This window comes from Pituophis catenifer, unplaced genomic scaffold (genome assembly GCF_029215685.1).
Source record: "Pituophis catenifer annectens isolate HBS135680 unplaced genomic scaffold, rPitCat1.0.hap2 SCAF_3, whole genome shotgun sequence".
NCBI classification, from domain to species: Eukaryota; Metazoa; Chordata; class Lepidosauria; order Squamata; family Colubridae; genus Pituophis; species Pituophis catenifer.
The window spans coordinates 178,204,927-178,225,657 of NW_027256883.1; the positions used below are offsets into that span (position 1 = coordinate 178,204,927).

Here is a 20,731-nt window from a genome sequence, read left to right on the forward strand (position 1 = left end):
TCTATTTAACCATGTAGTATGGCTATAGTATTATCACTTATCCTTCTTATTATCTTCTTTTCTCCACCCTTTCATTAGTCTGATGATTATTAGTCTGTTGTTTGCATGTACACTGAGAGCTTCTGCACCAGAGACAAACGCCTTGTGTGTCTAATCACTCTGGAACAATAAAGTATTCTGTTCTATTCTCTTTTTTAAAAAAATAATACAAAAGTCACAATATCAGCTAAGCATATGGAGGCGTTATAATGTATGTTTCACTAATATAACAAGACCTTAGACTAGCACCTTCCATAGATGCTTGACTTTCTCTGATGTACCCAGGTTCATCAGAGGTTTTCAAAATGTATTTTTCCTCAATATAAGCTCTTCTTCAAATAACAACTACCACTGGTTGTATTCAATTTCCATTAGAGCGTTGGCAGATTTTGATGTTGCTCCACTGCAAAATTATTATTATTGTTGTTTGTTGCATAGTCAAACAGATGTTCAGACTATATTTGGCATGTTTATCCACCTAGCAAGGCAGATGTTGATGTTTGATAGTGTTAAAGGTATCATGCCAGCTGTTTTGAGAAAAACTCCTTTTGTAATTGATTAATGGTGTTGTTGTTTTTTATTGCTGATGGTGTTCAAGGGATGCTCCAGTTGTTTTGGGATTGTACCCAAGGTACCTATTGCTATTAGTACCACCTTTGCTTGCTTTTGCCATCGTCATTCTATTTCTATTTGCAGGTCTTTGTATTTGTTATCTTTTCCAGTTCTTTCTCTTCTATTCTGCTATCTCCAGGTATTGCCACATCCACCATCCAGACTCTCTTGTCTTTCTTATCGACAATGTTATATGGCAGGTGCCTGTCTGTTTTAATTCTTAAGTCTCAGAGCACTTTAGCTTCTTCATTTTCTATTATTATATTCTTTGTCTATTTTAAGATCCAATTCTGCCTCTGTGAATACTTTATTTTGTATTATAAATCAACATTGATCTGCTAGCCTCTGTTCTGTTGTTTCTGATTCTGGATGTTGTTCTTTCCAGAACTGGTGCATTAGTTCTTCTTGCTGGACTCGATCTGTAATAACAGATCATTATTTCTTATATTCTACAAATATATCTCCATATATTTGCAATGGATAAACACCTTTTCTTCCAGTATGTCTGCAACTGCTGGCCCTCGTTACTCAGCCAACAGTCCTGAGTCCTATAGCCCATTTTTTACCAGATGTCCAGGAACTACCTGTTGACCCAGGCAATGAGCAAAATAATATGTGTTTCTGTAATTTACATCCCACCATATTATGGGAGAGACATTCTTCATCCGGCTCCTCTGATGAGACCTGTCCAGTATGGTTGAACTTCTGGCATAGCTCTCATATTCCTCAGAGCACACAAACCCCACAATCACATCAAGGTAGTGCCTTACTGGAGGGGGTCAATATTATTATTCTTATTAATATATACTTAATTAATATACTCACCAAGAGCCTTTTGCAATATCCAAACCAGCGGCTGCCATCCTCACCAGTTAGCACAAAGGAAAAGGTTTCACTGAACAACACACATACACAAAAATGATTGTTAGTTTTATTAAGGAAACAAGTGCAAAGAGCTATTATATCACAACTGTATATAAAACATATTTCTCCAATCAACTTCTATATACAGGTTTTTTTCAGAGCTCCAGAAAGTTTACAAGAGATCTTTTATTATATGTTGACTTCCCAAGTTCTCCACCCTGCTGCAAATAACCATAATTGGCAGCTTAGAAATGATCACTTCATCACAGTGTAAGTATGATGGGAACGCTAGGGCCAGCAACATCTAAGCCATTGTGGCACTGTATTAGAAGGCGGAAAACAACAAGCACATGGGCCGAAAAAAGCTTCAAAAACGGGCCAAAAAAACTCTCAAAAACAGGCTGAAAAAAACCCTGAAAATGGGCCAAAAAAAGGCCTGAAAACAGGGCATGCAGAAGCCAAAAAATGACCGACGGCTGGGTGGGGCTTCAGCAATATTCAGTCTATAAGATGCACAGACATTTTCGCCCCCTTTTGGGAAGCAAAAAAGTGTGTCTTATAGTTCGAAAAATACGGTAATTTTAAATACACCAGAGTACTATGAAGCACATCCAGGAAAGCAAATGGCATTGATTTTTCTAGACGCACAGAAAGCATTTGACAATGTGAACTGGCAGTTTATGCTAGCACAATTAAAAGATATGGATTTTGGGGAGAGATTTATTAACATGATTAAGGCGATATATTATAAACAAACAGCAAAGGTAATGGTAAATGGAGATATGACAGAGAAGGTTAACATTAAAAAAGGTACAAGACAAGGATGCCCCTTGTCTCCTCTATTATTCATATTGACACTGGAAGTATTAAACAGAAATATTAGACAAGACACAGAGATAAAATATGGAAATAAAAAAGAAAAAAATATAAACTACAGGCATTTGCAGATGATTTAGTCTTCATTTGGAAGATCCACAAGAAACAGGGCCTAAATTAATAAAAAAAATAGAGGAATATGACGAAGTGGCAGGATTGAAAATAAATAAAGAGAAAACTAAGATATTAGTTAAAAATTTTACAGACATGCAGAAAAAAGAGTTAATGAAGAGAATAGATATTCAGATTACTAAGAAAGTAAAATACTTAGAGATTCATCTAACAACAAGATGTTTTAAGGAAGATAATTACTATAAACTGATGCAACAAATTAAAGCAGATTTGGAGAAATGGAAAAGTGCAAATATCATTAATAGGAAGAATAGCTACAATAAAAATGAATATGTTACCATGTCTCATGTTCTTGCCTTTAGTTTTATTGAAACAATAAATATGTTTCAATAAAACAATTGTAATTCAAACAAAACAAAATAAAGCAAATTGATTTGCAGAGGGAAAAACATGAAGGAGAAAGGGAAGGGAAGGGAAGGGAAGGGAAGGGAAGGGAAAGGAAGGAGAAGAAAGAAAGAAAGAAAGAAAGAAAGAAAGAAAGAAAGAAAGAAAGAAAGAAAGAAAGAAAGAAAGAAAGAAAGAAAGAAAGAAGCGAGAGGGAGGGAGGGAGGGAGGGAGGGAAAGAAAAACAACAACCATCCTCTTGGGGGCATATAAACACTAATACAATGTTTATGAAGAAACCTAGACATTTTGGAAATTCATATTTAAGGCTGTGGTTTAAAATATTTTGATGAAAGCATCAGGAAAAGTTTCATTAATACAGCAAAGTAATGGAGACCAGATTAAAATTAAATTGTGCTTAATATTGCAACAGTTTCTAAATTGTGCTTAATACTGCAACAGTTTCTAAGTTTTGTAAAGTATGGTCACTAAACCAACAATATGATTAATCACCAAAAAATGGTAAGTGATTCTCGTATATGCCTCAAAACTCTAGCCAAAATGAGTAAGGCATTAGGCATCACCGCTTACCTCTTTGTTTCTGAGGTTGGACACCAATCTTTGGGATCTGGGAAACAAAATTTGGGAATGACCTTTAGTCTGTCTTCAGTGTCCTTAGATTGACGAAAAGGATGGTCAGACTGCAAATAGAAAAAAAAAATTGCCAGGCTGTCAAACAAATAAAACCAGGCTAATATTTTCCTCTATGCAGATTGACCTAAATTAGATGCAGAGACAGTGACTGTGTTTCAACGGTATCTGGAAGCTGTGGGCAGCAATTTATCCAAGAATCTTTCAAGACACCCACCAAGTTTTTAAATTAAACATATGATTTAAATAATAAAAATGGAATGCTGCCATCTGCTAGGCAAACCATCTGCCTCTAGAATTTATTTTGAAAACGGTTTCTGTGCATCACACAGGCCCTACATGCGTTTGGGGGGGGGACGGGGGCATGGCAGCTGTTGCAATGCAGCTTGGAAATTTTTCTGATGTGCCAGATCTATTGAGACTATCATTTTATGAATGGGCAACCACCCGAGGCTATCATTTTGTGAATCTATTCACAATTCATTGTCAACATTCTATATATAACTACCAATACATTCTGATTCTTGAACAACATCAAGACTTTTTTTGCCCCCTGACTATTTATTCCAGTTCTCAATGAGCTACTTTTCACAGCAAATGTCTATGGAGATTCTCAGTCAGTCATCCAGGTCATGGTTGTCTCAAAGGTGTTTTTTTCCTCCATCCTTGGCTGGGATGGTGGGAGGAGGGGAATGGAAGGATCTCCTGTTAGAACTAATCCTTTCATTCCCTCCACCAGCATCATCACCACCCTTCAGCCAGAACCGATAAAGCTTCTTGAATGAGAAGTGAAACGTCTTCTCCTTCCTCAAGGGAGAAAAAAAAAAAATAGTTCAGATGCCTTTTGAAAAAAGCACCTTTGAGACTAACTTTCACTGTGTGTTTTTTTTAAAAAAACAGAACTTTCTAAAGAGTAACAAGTTTCAGATAGTTCTTAGTTTTCCTTTGGACGTTTTCCTTCACTACATGGTCTATTCAAGCAAGTGACTGGCAGACTGTTTGGAAACAGAATTATTTTGGGAGCTGGTGGAAGTCTGTAATAATGGTGCTCATGTTATATAATCACTGCCCCATAATTACTAAAGTAAAGTTTTCCTGCTAGATCCCAGTCTGAAAGACCCTTCTGTGCAAATCTTGTTAACAAACTACAAAGCATTTCCTAGGCAGAAGAAGACATGGGCTGGCAAAATGCCATCATGCTTTTTGTCAACAGCGACATAAAGAGTGCAACAACCATGTGACCTTGTGAATCATTGCTCACTATATTTCTGAGCAATGTAGGCCAGTGCTGTTTTAGTATCAGTAGCAGTTTGTATTAAATCAGCACAATTTTGGAATTGCTGTTGTTCAATTGTATTTCATTCCTCATCTGAGTCTAGCATAAGAAACTAGTGTATGTTTTCCCCCAAAAAACAAAGGTGCAAACCATTTTGCAGTCTACCAGAATCTGCAGAGGGAATCAGCCCTCCCCCCACAACCACATTGGTGTCATATGTATATTTGATGGCTGCTTTTTTTCAAAAGAAATGGTGGTTGGAGAAGAGGAAACAAATACAGGAAATTCTGTCCTCGATCCATTGTTCCTTTTTTCCAAATAATTCCTCCCTCAAACTTCTTCCCCCAATTCACTGGATTCCAAATATATATCCAAGGATGCAAATGTGCACGTAGAAGGTTTAAATCTGTCCAGGACCTTTGATTGTTATCAGAAGTTGTTACCAAATTGTAATTCAGAAGGTAATAGAAGACAGAGATATTTGTATCACCAGAGAATTATCAAGTTAACTTTATATGGATTCAGATAATTTTAACTGTAAATGAAGGTGGTTTTTTTCCCCAAGGCTAACCATTACTCTTTGGAATCTATCTGCTAGCATCCTATTCAAAGGACAAATTCACCACTTAGGCTCAGAAAAAACTGCACCTCCACAATACACTATAAGCCCCGGAAAACTATTCTATGAAATCATACTCTTTTCCATGAGGTTGAAATCATAGAGAGCAGATGGTGAAAACATGCAATGAAATATGGTTAATGCATAAGACAGTATGTTACTTTTCTGCTGATCGTAGCACGGATAATACTGCTGTGGACAAAACCCAACCACTGTATAAACATTGTACCTCACCTAAACCTGTGTTTCCCAGCTTCCAGATGTGCAGATTTCACTTCCCACAGTTCACAGCAACAGTCATGGGAATTGAAATCTACAGATCTGGAAGATGGCCAGGTTGGGAAACACTGATCTATACTTATACACAGACAAGGCAGACAGAGCACTAATTTACTTATTTCTTATAGAGTCTGAATCGAGAAAGACTGAAGGACTTCTCATTGGGAATCCATGAACAACTAAATCCATAACATATTGTCCTGCAACGTGGCATTTTGAGCATCCAGAAACAGACTCTGAATCAGTGAAAGCAGAGCTCAGCAAAGGCACAGTGCTCATCTTGTGTTTCCTCTGTCAGTACTTAGGTTCAATTTTAACAGGAGTGAAGGTTCCATTCTACCTGGCCAACCAAAAGCACCTAAATTTAATTTTGTGGAGCATGGATAGAAGTAAACAGACACCAACCTTACATGGAAACTGTTGTATAACCTGTGGGGTATATGTTGCCTCTGATGGTTTCTTCTGCAGAGATACCACAACGAACAGCTCAAAGAGCTGCTGCTCCTGGAACTCAATGAGATCTCGCTCCAATGTCTGGTAATGTGGGTTCCGTTTGGACTGAGCCTGGACCTGCAGAAGGCGCTTATGGCGACCTAGAGAAAAGAAGCAGTTCTTCAGTTGCCCAATCTTGCATCATGGGATGGGTAAACGGCATGGCTTCCATTCATCAGGTAGGGGGACTGCAAAAATGGCTCTGCTATGGCTCAACAGCAGGTCAGTTTTCAGAGCTGCGTCCCCAGCATAACTAAAAGTAATTGCTATGTTGCTGGAATAACAGTATTCCCATAAGCAAAAGAAAATGTGGGTAGCAATAACACCCTAACCGTCCAATAAAAAAACATACAAATAAACTCATATTAAATTAACAAGCCACAAAGCCTAACTTCCAAACAGACCTCTTGATCTCTATTGTGGTACACTAACAGAAAGCCATTCATTCTAAATGCACATAATGCTTTAAGAAGCACTGCGAAAGTGATGAAAATTGCAGTGGCGGAGACTACAAGGACACCAAATAAATAGCTACATGTTAAGTGTCTCCCTCTCTCTAGAGAAAATGCTGATCTGACCACCTTCACAAAACTGTTGAAGGAAGGAAGTGAGGAAAATAATCACAGCTTGCTTGGCACTATGCCTTTATTATTATCAGGGAATTGCTGTGTTAAGCTATATGCAAAGCTTAATTCTGACAATTTCCAGGCATGGTGAACAGGAAATGCTGGTGTGTCCAGGGCCATTGGTGCCAATTAGGACAGATGAGTCACGATGCAGAGCCAGTTTGGAGCCTGCTGCTCTAGTTGTTCTTCCTCCAGTGTTTACATGCAAGGGCCAAGCGTTATATATAATTTCACTCCAGTTACTCCTTTTTCCCAGCGAAGGGCGTTTCACAATATTGCAAGAGACAGACAGAGACATGACTGGGCTTCTTTAGCTTCAGTGAAAGGGGAAAAAAAGTTCTCAAGAGGAAGCACTGGAAATGATCAAAAGGGAAAACACTTGACCCGGAAGCAGATGATTATTATGTGCCAAGTTGTTTTCAACTCATTATTATTATGTTTATGGCATTATAAAATAAAGAGGGCCTCTAATTACAGCCCAATGAAACGGCATGGTTCTTGCCAGGTAATCCTTTCCTTCCTGGGCAGTTTATTTTCCTTCACCTTGAACAAAAGACACAACTATCCTGAGAACTTGTTGCCTATCCATTTTACATGCTTTCTCTTTTACAAATCCAAAGTCCAAATCTGCATTCAAGAATCATCCTTGTTTAACTTTCCTTCAGCACTGTGGCCATGCAGTTGCTTGTTCCCATGCTCTTTGCAGAAACTAGCCACTGCTGCCAAGCTATGGCGCATCAGAGGTGGGGGTCACAAGCAGTTGCAAGCTGTCTGAAATACTTAAGGCAGGGGTGTCAAACTGGCAGCCCATGGGCTGGAAGCGTCATGCACAGGCCACGCCCAGCCCAGCTCCAATAAGGGGGAAAATGTCACGAAATGTGACATGACGCCAACATGATGTGGCGAGTTTAACACCTGTGACTTAAAGGGAGTGGTGAGAAGCCTACTGGAAGCAGCAAGTGCAGTTGTGCTGTGCTGTTAAGACTTTCGAGGTAGCCCATGCAAGAAGCACAACAAAGAAGCCTGGCTTTACCTTTACCATAAGGTTACATTAAGAGAATCTTGCAAGAGCGAAAGCATTTCTCCCCTCGTCTCCTTTTTACTCTCTGGAAAAGTAGAGAGGATCTCTTCTGAAACATTTCCCACACCTCCTCTGCTTCTGTGGAGTGTGATACCTTTTGCATGATAGAGGTCTAGTCTGCAGCTCTCTGCCTTGTCTCCCAGGGTCATTACCACATACCATTACACGGGCCAACATCAAGAATCACAGTAGTCATAACAAAGCAATGTTACATTTTGTGTCGCTGTTGCAGGCTTTGGTAGAATATCACAAAAAACACTGCAGACAAATCACACTTACCACTTATATTTATCCACTTCTTGGCAGAACCAGATAGGCACTGCAACATGCTCTCCTTTTCTGAAATCCACCTTTCAGACTTTGAGATAACCATGTGTCCCTTCTCTTAGGGAACTGAAGAATGGCTTTAAAAAGTTCTCTTAGCATTTTCTTGTTTTTTTTAGTACCATTTAATTATTTATTTAATAGATTTATACTCTGCCAATATTTATACTCTGCCAATATTATACGGAGTATTATACGGACTGCCCAAGGCAGTCCATATAATACTCCTTCATCCTATTTTTCCACAACAATGTTGTGAGGTAAATTGGGTTGAGAGATAGTGACCGGCCCAAGGCCATCAGGAAGTTTGTAGAACCAGGATGCACCACTCCTAGTCCAACTCCTTCATTACTACACTACATAAGCCTTTCAGGAGTTCAAATATGTTCTAAATGAAAATACTACTACACTACTACAAGTGCTATTAGATATATGCAAAGCAACCATAATCCTTTGCTACTGACTTACATAATAATAATTTGCTGTTACATTGCAGCTAAAAATTAAGAATGATAAACAGACTGTCTTTCAAGAAAGCCTTTCCCCGACTGATTTCCTTCTCAAGGCAACTGTCATTAAATTCCTGAGGGACTCTAGGAGATCATAGCTTAAAAGTGACGTGGTGGTGCAGTGGTTAGAATGCAGAACTGCAGGCTACTTCTGCTGACTGTCGGCTGCTTGCAATTTGGCAGTTCGAAACTCATCGACTCAAGGTTGACTCAGCCTTCCATCCTTCCTTCCAAAGTCGGTAAAATGAGGACCCAGATTGTTGGGGGCAATATGCTCACTCTGTAAACTGCTTAGAGAGGGCTGTAAAGCATTGTGAAGCGGTATATAAGTCTAAGTGCTATTGCTATTATCCCGAGTTCTAAATCCATCTATTCCTTCTCTCTCAATCATCCCAGTTCTTAATGGATTTCTAAAATGGAGCCTTACAAGCCTTTAAATGATCATAATGCATCCATTCTGTCCAGCAAATAGTGACCATTCCAATTATTCAAATAGATCTCAGTCCCAAAGTACTTCACTGACTAGGTAGAATTTGCATAGAACGTAGACACTCTCAACAGTTATCTGCAAGGTATAATTATGCCACTTGACCTGTTTTAGGGCCAGTGATTCACTCACTCACTTTTCGGCAGATTCTCTGGTTCACTCTCATATCCACTGGTTTCACCTGAAATGACAAAAAGTTTCCCTCAGATTTTGTCAACTGGGCAGAACTGGAACTGTTGGAAGCAATCTGACAGAGCAACAATCAATTATGTTCCTGAAATTTGGGAACAATTGTATGAACAGCAAAGGCATCTATTCAAAAGCATATCTACATATGTGTCAGGTGTTAAATAAAGCAAGTCAAGCTCATTATACAATTCTGTGGCGGCACCTTCTCCATTATGCAATGCAAAGGACTGAGGGAAGATGCATCACCATCAATTGTTTAACATTACTAGGCAAGTAGGCATCATTGATTTGCAAAATGTAGATTACACAAACAGCCGTTGGCTCTAGCTTGTATTTCAGCACATGTGGAAGAGGAAAGCCATCTAAAACAGGAAGGACTATTGATAAGATATATACACCCACTACAATAATACTACAATCTTGCTCTTCTCGTTTTAGCAACAAAAATTCTATACCATCCTAAAGGGGCAACAGGATAAAAAAGAGAAATCACAGATCACAATATTTCTCAAGGGAATTCTCAGAATTAACATAATTAAATCCAGGTTTAATTGGAAAGGTCTCATTCCAATGGGACTGGTCCGCTCCACCCATGCCAGCAAAGGAGGGATGCTGCGGGCCCAATCAGCCAGTATGTTCCAGCTGGCAGAATCCAGAAAAAGAACTTTCTCTGCTGTTGCTCTTGCCTTTTGGAACCTCTTGTCCCTTGTATTGAGGTCGGCTCCAACCCTGCTGACCTTCTGCAAGAATTTAAGATCTGGCTTGAACAGTTGGCTTGGGACTCGTGGGAGAGCATCACAGTGGAGGTGGTTGATTGATTAACAGGAATTCCACTTCCCCGCACCCCCATCCTGCTCCTGCCCTTCCCATCTTTTAGTTAGGGTGGAATTTTTATATTTTCATAGTATTTTATTCCGTATAGGTTTTATATGCTGTGTAGGTTTTATATAGTTTTATTTTTTAATATTGTAAGACACCCAGAGTTATCCTGTGGTAAAATGGATGGCCAAAAAATAAATAATGAAATAATAAATAAAATAAAATAAAGTAATAAAATAAAATAAATAAAATAAAATAAAAATAGAAAAACAAATAAATAATGAATTGACTAGAAAAACTGCCCAGGATTTATACCTCTGGCTGGAGAAAGTTCTTTTCCAGTTTGTACGACCAACTTCACACGTTTCTTTCCTCGTCTGGAATCAAAGATCTCTTGTATCTTTAATACAAGCTGAAACCCAATAAGAAAGAAATCATCAAAAGGGATGATAAGTTTCAGAAAAAGAAAAACTGCATTTGTATACATGGGCTAATATTAGAAAACACTACAGAATTTAGCAGAACTATAATAGAAGAACTGATGGAAATACAAATGCCCCAAACAGAAAAGATTATTGTCATCTGCATAGTGCTAGTAATATAGAATGAGCTTTAATCTGGATACCAAAAATATTCTAATCCATAATGAAAGCTAAATTGAACAAAACATGAATGCAAATAGGTTCACTGGTGCTATGCGGTGAATGCTCTATCTCTAAGCATTACAGGGTTTTGTTTTGTTTCATTTTATTTTTTTGGTGCAGGCATAGTTTGAAATAAAGATGCAATTGTGTTCAGCTTGGTCTTGCATCTGCATCATTTTCTTGCAAACATTATGGAAGTGATTTACCACTAGTTTTTTTTCCAGGACCTTTGTTAACTTTTTATCTAGATAGCAGCCTAGAACTGCCAGGCAATTTCCCATTTACCAACTAGGACCAAGCCTGCTTAGCTTCTGTGATCAGCCAAGATTAGCTAGATACTGCAGTTTGTAAAAAACAAACTGTTAGAGCATAATTCTTAGGTACACTTTTTCTTGGATAGTTGGTTTCTACCATTTCCAGAGAAACAGCCATATATTCAACTGTGGTGGTGGTAACTGCCCAACCCATCAAGCATCATGTGGTGTCAAGTGTCTCAGGCCATAGGCAGAAGACAGAAAGATCTTCGCCACAGCATGTCTAGTCAAACTTTGCTGACGATCTCAGCTCCTGCTCTTGCTATTTTAGACAATGGCATGCAGGCCAAGTTCACTCTTGCCCGGCTTCAAGAATGCATTCAGCATTCCAAAGCAAAGGCAACAGGGTGGGGTCTAGTTATTCCCTTCACCGCAAGTCATACAGAGAGACAGAAGACAGTTAGTAGGTAAACTATTCTTAGTTCCAACTCTTTTCTTAACGATAGCAACCTAAATAGAGTAAAAAGGGGAAAAAAAGAATTTCAGAGATCCAGTCTGCTACTCAGGGCAAAGGCGATACAATTTGACTTCAGGAAAGGTCTGCACCTATGCAAGAAATTCTGCAGGTCTTCCATTCTTTCCTTCAGCTTCTTTTCCATTCCTCCAAATTTTCCCAGCCCTGGTTTAAATGATTGGTTTAAGAGCGTCTTCAGATTTTGGATGTCAAACATGAAAAAATGAAAAGGACTTAGAAATGTATGGTACCATGTAAAAGAATATCATGGAGCTGCGACTAATGCTTTCTGGAATACATGTACATGACAGAGACTTTGGAAATGTGCATTCCTAATGCACAAGTTTTAAGCTGACTCTTGCAAAGTCTGGTGCCTGCAATATTTGTAATGGCTTCAAGAATGACTAGAAAATGCTGAGAGCTGAATGCATGATGTCAAAATGCTGGAGAATACATTATTTTCCATGCTGGAATTGAATAAGAATGTTTGGCTTACTCGGGCATTCTTCCAGCAATCATGGCCAAGTCCTATGAGTTCAGGATGAGAGAATAACATGCATTTCCTCTCTCAGTAAATTACTCTCACATTTCTGAATGTGGTTGGGGCGATCATTTTGTCTGAGGAATAATGCTCATATGGGACTTTTTAATCATCCTTTGTGGGTCAATTAATCATTTTTGTATGTTCTACATAATACTGACATGCAATACTTAGAAAGAGGGCAAATTTGATCTGCATATGTACTGGCTTTCCTTCTGTCCACCTATTCTCTCCATCATAATGGAAATAAATTCTAACTAACAATGTGACTCTTTTTGCCTTTGAGTAACCAGAAATGGGACCTTCTTTTGCTCAAATTCTTAAGTAAACATGATGTCTGATCTGCAGTTCTTTTCCTTTGCAATATTTCATGATTGTGAGATTCCTTAGGAGACAATGCATATGTAGATTATTAAAAATTACTAAATTACTAAGATTGATTAAAAAAATACTAATTGTAAAAGATTCCAATTTCTTCAATGAACAGGCAGTATTTATTGATTTACAGTAGGTACAGACTGATCCAAATCTATACAACTCTAGATGATAACTGATGCTTTTCAGTTTTTCTATGTTCACCTTACTTGCACATCTCTGCTAATCATTCATTCAGAAGCACATCAGGAAATTACACTGACATTTTATATAACAGCCTCATCTTTAATGAGCTGCTCAAAAGCATTTAAAGTACAGAACAGTTGAAAGTTAAATCCTGAATCAGGAGTAAGCAACCCCAGGGAAAGAAGTCCAGGCAAAATAAAATGAACTCAAGGTCACTTTAAGCAGTCTTAGGCAGGAACTCATCTTCCTATTTTTAATAGGAGGGTGTGTGCCTGAGTTACTGCTGGTGTAAATGGGAACTTAACTGTGTCTTAACTACATATTGCCCAATATTGCTGGTGACATCTTCTTAGCAAACCTGCATGGTAATCTAAATATAGCAGGACAGGATGTCAAGATAACTTTTTAAAGATATATTTCAGTTATTTCCCTACTCAGGTCTTTTTATCTAATATTGTATACTGAATATTTATTTTATTAGGATTATTTTGAATTCAGATTGAAAACATTTGAAATAACAATCCACTGTAATTGCAAGACCTTCGGGATATAGTGTGACAGCAGTTCCCAAGCTCCCATGTAGTGTGATGGCAACTCCCAAAATTCAGCTAGCTTGAATGATGGCCAGATAAGGAATTCTAAGAATTACTATGCCACTCAACTGGGGACACCCAATTCAGAAAGATCAGTGTAGCTATGTCTCTATTAAATTTATACAGCCACCCTTCTCATCTTTGTGACTCTGGGTAGCAAGTACAATTAACACAGTTAAGAACTATAATAACATCTGATCATCTGATATTACCAACAACTCTCACATTCAAATGATGCAATACAGAATTATTTAAGAAAGCAATCACTTTTCATTAAAAATGACAGGAATGACCCAACCAAAGGCTGTGGTACAGAAGGAGATAGGGAGAGGAAATGGCAACAGAAGATGGTATTTGCCTAGCAACTAATTATTAATATTTTGGCTCAATCCTTACCCGCGGAAGATTTTTTCTCTTCCTGCTTCCAGCATCTCCTGCTTTGAAAAACTTCCATTCAGTCAACGTAACAGGTAGCGTTGAATCTTTTGGCAACTTCCCACGCAAACAGATCCGTGTGTTTTTTAGCTCCAAGGTTTTACGGTGAAAGAAGTGTGGCTTGTGGAGAAGCTAAAGAAATATGAAAAGAATGCTAATGTTTTATAAAGAAAGCAATGCCCACTGAACTTGATATAAACAGATACAGACTCAAAAACAATACATCCCACCACGCAAAAAGGTGGCTTGGTTTTTAGAAGAGTGAAAGCAGCAAGGTCTAAAAGTTTGGTGGCCCAAGCGCTCTGCCAGAAAAAATGGGCAGCCAAGCTCCTTTTCCAGTTGTGATGCCTCCTGCAACACTCTGCCAGTGAAAATGGAGCCCAGAAGGGCCACACACAGCCCTCATGAACTCCATTTTCACCTGCAATAGCCTGTAACCCTCTGCCAGGGAAAACGGAGCTCAGGAAGGCAACATGTGGCCCTCCTGAGCGCCATTTTCGATGGCAGAGGCACCGCAGGCCGGTCTTTCTTTGTTTCCAGGGTAGCCCCATGGGTCAGATCTAAGCACCCCACCGGCCGGATCAAGCCCCTGGACCTTGAGTTTGACACTCCTGCTCTAGGGAATCAATGTATAGTAACAATGAGACTAATAGATACAACAGCTCTTCGTTTGAACTGTGCAATGAGGGAAAAAGTGAAATCCTCCCACCACAGTCCCAATCTTCCCTTTCCCCATGAATTCTACTTAGAATCAAAAGAGAGAAAGAAAAGAGAGATGTAGCTTCCAGGAATGAATTAATCATTATATCCATCATGGCCATCAACCACTGGACCAGATTATAAATCACAGAGAAATTTAGGATTGTTCAAGATAAGAAATCCCACAGAGGTCACCATTCCTTGCAGCTTCTTCTTTCTAGCTTTTTCATGTAAAAAGAGATATTACTGTGGAACATAGGAAATTACTAGAGTCAAATGTATCAGTTTCAACCTCAGCAGATAGAGGTATGTAACTGACTTCATAAACTAAGCATGATGGGGCCTGATTAGTATTTAGATGGGAAATTATCAGAATTACTAGTTCTGTTGATTAGATTAAAAAGTAAAAAAAACTTGCATAGATACAATCATCAAGAGGTGGACTTGAAAAGGTATCTTTTACATAGGCTAAACATAAAAAATTAAATTAAAAAGAGCAAATGAAGAATACACAATCAGATTTTAATATAAGCAATATATATATAGTATGTCTATAGGAAGACATAATCTATACAGTACTGCATATGAAGATCTATTCTATAGGAAGATATAAGAGACTAAAGGAAAGATAAACTGGAAAAAAATCCAAAATTTCAACACAGGAAAATAGGGGCTGATTTTAGCACAAGCAATCATCAAAAGAAGGAGGATGATATTGCCTTAAACAACAAGGAGGATATATGTCAACAAATTTCAACATCAGGCAAGAAAGGGCACGGAACGATATATTGATCAAAAATGTCAACAAAGAGCACAAGGTAACAAGAAAAGGAAATGAGGAATCTAATTAAAAATCATCAGAAAATTTATAGTTAGTGTTGGGCCATTCAAGAATAGTGAAAAAAGAGATTTCATAGATTTCATTTCAAAACAAAGTAGTATAGAAATATTTTAAATACATAAATATCAAAATATTTTACAAGTAATATTATAGATTGACAGGAATATCTGTAAAAACAAAATACATTCAGGAACCAATTCTACAAGAGAGTGAGACACGACTGGCAACAGATCTGCTGTTAATAAGAAAGTACCAGGTGCAGATGAAATATCTACTGAACCGTTTAAAGCTAAAGACAAAGAGACAGTTGAAGTTCAAATAAATCCATGTCAACAAATATGGAACAACACAAAGTGCAGATTAGAAAGCAGCAGTAATAGTTATAGTAACAAATTACTGAGCCAATTTTCACCACATTTTGCTTAAGATTTCACCATTAAAATACATGGAGAGAGATCTTATGGAGATAATGCCAGAATGTAGAATATGTTAACATTAATAGATAAACATTTAAATAGAAGAAGAATTATTTTATGTCACTTTTCGTAACATAACTCTGGGCAGTGCACAATAAAACAAAATACAGTTGACACAGGTAGAAACTACAAAGTCTTTCGGGGGGGGGGAACCTTCTTAGCCAAAAACAAAAAAAGACCCACCCCTCATTCAACCCAAGGCCAGAGGGAAGACTAAGTTTTAAACACAGGCAAGTTCGGAGGTCAAATGCATCTTGAGATGGCTAAGATGATTGCAAACAACAGGTGCTGTTACAGACAAGCCACACTTCCTAGGTCCCACCAGATGGCACTGCTTAATAAGGGGAACCTGGGGGATGCCCACTATGCCCAATCATACCAGTTTTTCTTTCAGAGAAATAACAGAAGAATTAACAGAAATAATAATCAGAAGGAACTTCCTGATGAGCAAGAAGCTGCTCTAAGAATTAATTTAGAGGAAAACACAGTAGTACAGAATAAGTAAAACAGTGCGATATGTTTACATATTTTCCCATATCTGTATAATTTACACAGTAAGCCTACATTAGGAATGGCTGGGGAAACCAGTATGTATCTATGCATGTATGTATGTATGTATGTATGTATGTATGTATGTATGTATGTATGTATGTTTGCATGCACAATAGCTCTACCCATTGAGGAGTACAGCCAGTTAAGTCTTTATATAGGCTTATGCTACAGAGTTTAAATTCAAGGCTTTTTTCTTCTGCAGCAGTTTTTCCATTGCTAATCTGTCCTGTAAAAATAGGACAATTGTATTATATTGCTAATTAAAAGTACCATAGACTGTAGTCAGTCAGTCTTGGATTAAATAAAAGCTGATTGCTCTCTTTAGGCAAGAAGCAAAAACTAAAGAACATTGGACATGTGAGACAAGAGAAGGATGGATTTAAAAAGTTTGTATGCTTGGCAGGTTGAAAGAAGACAACAGGCTAGATTGATGGACAAGATCAAACAAGCTACAGGAATGTCCCAGGGAGAATTACACGTTATTATTGCAGATAGGGCAGGATGGTTCATGCAGTCACTCTGAATTAAAACCAACTTGATTACGCCTAAAAAATAACTAAATCACACAAAGAAACAAAACAACAATCAGCTTTGGGGTTAAACCTTGTAAGCTGCCTGGAGTTGCTGAGAGTGAGTTAGGCGGCCATGTAATTTTTTAAATAAATAAATAACTACTCAAAAGATCTTGATTTAAATTACATGAAGAAAAATAGATTAATATTGGCGTTAGGGTAAGCAGTTGCATAAGAACAATTCATACCCCCATGTCTCCCTTTGTGCAAAATGGTTTTTGCCTTAAAATAGTTCTTCCTTTTAAATGGCAGCTGTCAGTACTTCGTTAAACACCTATAAATTAACACATGGTTCATTCCTTTTTCAGAACAGTATAGAACATGGGTGTCAAAGTCAATCCTGTCACGTGATGTATCGTGACATATTGTGACATTTTTTGCCTTTGCAGAGCTGGGGTGGGCATGGCCTGTGCGTGACGCATCCAGCCCAAGGGCCACCAGTTTGACAGGCCTGATATAGAAAAATAGTCACTAACAATAGTAGCTATTATAATTTCATCTGCCAGGGAAACATCTCCTTTTTCCCAAACGACCAGTGATATGCAATCTACTCCCAGTCTTCAATTCACTACAGGTAGTCCTCGACTTATGACCACAATTGAGCCCAGAATTTATGTTGCTAAGTGAGACATTTGTTAAGTGAGTTTTGCCCCATTTTACAACCTTTCTTGCCACAATTGTTAAGTGAGTTATTGCAGTTGTTAAGTTAGTAACACAGTTGTTAAGTGAATCTGGTTTATCCACTGACTTTGTTTGTCAGAAGATCACAAAAGGTAATCACATGATCTCAGACACTGCAACCGTCATAAACGTGAGACAGTTGTCAACAGTCTGAATTATGATCAAGTGACTATTATTATTATTATTATTATTATTATTATTATTATTATTATTATTATTAATTAAATTTCTATACCGCCCTTCTCCAAATAGGACTCAGGGCGGTGCACAGCCAAAGTAAAAACAGAGCATACAAAATTTAAAAACAGTATTAAAATAATTAAATATTTTGGCCATAAATTAAAACAACCCAATTTAAAATCAATTTAAAATTTAACTCAAGCCAGCCCATGGGGATGCTACAAGTGTAAGTGTGAGAAATGGTCATAAGTCACTTTTTTCAATAATGTTGTAATTTTGAACGGTCACTAAATTAGTTATTGTAAGTCAAGGACTACCTGTGCCAAGTATGAAAAGTTAATTGGGATGGAACATTTTGAAGTTATTATTATAAGTACCTTTGGTAAGTAGTAGGTAGGTAAGAGATATTAACCTGATTTTGGCAGCCATCTAAAAAAGCACATAACATCTAATTCTTTCCTTCTGGAGCACCTCTCCTTGCTTCTTCTTGCATGAAAGCTGAGTCAAAACTGGGGATGCGCAGTAGGAGGTGGGACTAAAGAAATGATTGACTCAGCTTCAAAGCAAGGAAGTAGAGGAACACCCACGAATTGTATTATCCTAACAGCATGACAGAGAAAAGAAATGGTTGGTTAGTTGAACAAATGGCAAGCTACACTAGCATTTGGTTTGGACCACATCCATTCCTGAATCCATTCCTGAAAAGGAAAACCTATGCCCAAACACTACTGACAAATACTATACAATTTTCTCTTTTTATTCCTTTTTTGGTTTGGTTTGGTTCTGTGCATGGGAGAGCAAAGTATCGTCTTCAGATTAAATAGAGACCAAACAAAGTTAAATCAGCTTCATGGGCATCCATTCTCTTAAAAGTGAGTTTACATATCTCTATGTTCTTCAATGAACAACTGCAATGTGATGATTCACGTGAGAATAAAGACAAGGCATAACAACGAGGCATCTACTTATTTATAATCACAGAGCAATGTAGACAAATATCTTCATTTTGTTCATATTTCTGCACGATAATGCCTAATCCCTGGGTAGCACAGGCACAAAGCCCAATATTTAACTAGAGAGGACAATCACTAAATGTGCATTCACCTTGGGTGGCTTGAAGGTATTTCGGGGAGGAGGCAGTTTCCAATTAGATGGGATCCTCCACAAAGGCTTCACTTTAATGTCCTCATAGGGATTCTCTTTTGCAGGATCTAGAAAAAAGAATTATTTTGAAGCAGAGCATGGGTAGACAAACCAACCACATATACTTGCCAATTACTATTTTTCCATAGGCACAAACTGGCATCAAGTTATTACCCAGCGAGTGACAAATAGAGGAATCAAAGCAAATCCCCAAGTTACTGTCTTTAATTTCTAGCTTCCCAGTGGAGGAACTGGGATATATCCTTGAACATATCCGCACAGAAGATCAGAATATGTATTCTGGAATTCTCTAGAACTGAACTGTAGCAGTTACTTTTCATTCAGAAGGCTGTTTCTTGTTTCTTTTAGCTAGATCTGGAATCTTACCAGTAATATCTTCATAGAGGTTGTCCTCTGACTGCGTGCAATAGAGACAGACGCGTGTGGTGCCATTTAGCTCTTCATGAAGCTTTTGGTATTCGATGGCTGCTAGTCTGTTTCGATAACTTTGGATGTCCTCAAATTCAAAGGACTTTCTATAAATAAGAATAGGATATGTTATCACACATCTTAGGTGCAAAACCAAGCGCAGCTATTTACCTACTAGCTTTTTTTTAAAGCGAGCTACCTAGGAATGGATGAATTTTAAAAATATACTTATCTATATATAAAATAATAATATGTATATAAATAATGTGTATATACAAAATTATTCTTGGAATGTTTTAGAAATTAAAATTATGTGCACAATTTTGGAAAATCTGTCTTTCTCAATCTTCCACCAGCAATATAGAACGAAAGAGGCAAAGGAGCCATCAAAGATAATTTGACTTGATACTAAAGCAGTTTATTTAACCAAACCACACCTAAAAGTGCTTCAGTTACATAATAGAAACCATAAGATATAGCTTGCAAATCACAGAAATTGGAGAGTTACAATACTGTAAAACACACCGAATTTTTATTTGGTTTTATATTTATTCTTCTAAGGAAAAAGAAGAGAACTTAGATACTACAGTAGTACAGTGGTCTCTTGAATCTGGTGTCCCCTAGATTTTGGTAGACAATCAAATAATAGTACTGCAGCAATATTATAAGTGTGTTAGGTCTATATTCCATATCATTTCAATGCAGGACTGAAACAGCAAAACTGAAATGATAGGACCAACCCCATAGTACCATTCTCTCCAAAGAAAACACGTGAGAGAATCTGAAAATCAGAATTTGTTGCCTGTAAATAAATAATGAATGGGACATACTGGTATATCCTATGTAAAACCACTGGTTATACTCTGCTACTTTATGTCTCCATGAGTACAGGGTAATTCTCAACCGGTTATTTTATAACAGTTTACAGTTATGATGATCTCGAAAACTGTGCTTTATGGCCTGTAAAGTACTTCTGGCTATTGTAAAATGGTGCTCCCCATGATAAAGTGACTGCATTTGGGGTTGTTGGTAACTGAATTGCCACTATGGCTGGTTGCAGCACCCTGCAGTCACATGATTTCTGCCAGTTTGTGGCGGATTTTGTTGGATTCTGGCAAAAAAAAAAGTCCATTCAGAAGACAACCACTGCCAAAAATGTCAAAAACCTGTATTTAGTCATATGTGCGCCTGGACTTATGACCAAAATAATTTACAACCAGATTTCCAGTCCCAATTTGATTGTAAGATGAAGGCTACCTGTTTTTATATTTAATATAATGTAATTGAATTGATTTAATTTCATTTAGATTATGACAGATTAAGGTAAAGGAGAAGGAGGACAGGGATAAGCCTAGAGTCATTCTCATTGCAACACTTGTAACTGGCTGTTTCGTCTTTTTTTTTGGCTGGTTGATGA

The 20,731-nt window shown here is 37.7% G+C and overlaps 1 protein-coding gene across 1 annotated transcript in view; it reads right to left on the bottom strand.

Moving 5' to 3' along the window:
- The window catches only part of DENND2C (DENN domain containing 2C), a 33,622-nt gene that overhangs the window by 10,557 nt on the left and 2,334 nt on the right, over nt 1-20,731 (bottom strand). The window contains exons 2-9 of the mRNA XM_070941580.1: nt 19,273-19,421; nt 18,847-18,953; nt 13,703-13,873; nt 10,515-10,611; nt 9,328-9,372; nt 6,078-6,265; nt 3,439-3,548; nt 1,477-1,546 (exon numbers count right to left, since the gene is read on the bottom strand). Of these exons, the coding sequence (XP_070797681.1) occupies nt 1,477-1,546; nt 3,439-3,548; nt 6,078-6,265; nt 9,328-9,372; nt 10,515-10,611; nt 13,703-13,873; nt 18,847-18,953; nt 19,273-19,421 (937 nt within the window). The remainder of the gene's footprint in view (nt 1-1,476; nt 1,547-3,438; nt 3,549-6,077; nt 6,266-9,327; nt 9,373-10,514; nt 10,612-13,702; nt 13,874-18,846; nt 18,954-19,272; nt 19,422-20,731) is intronic.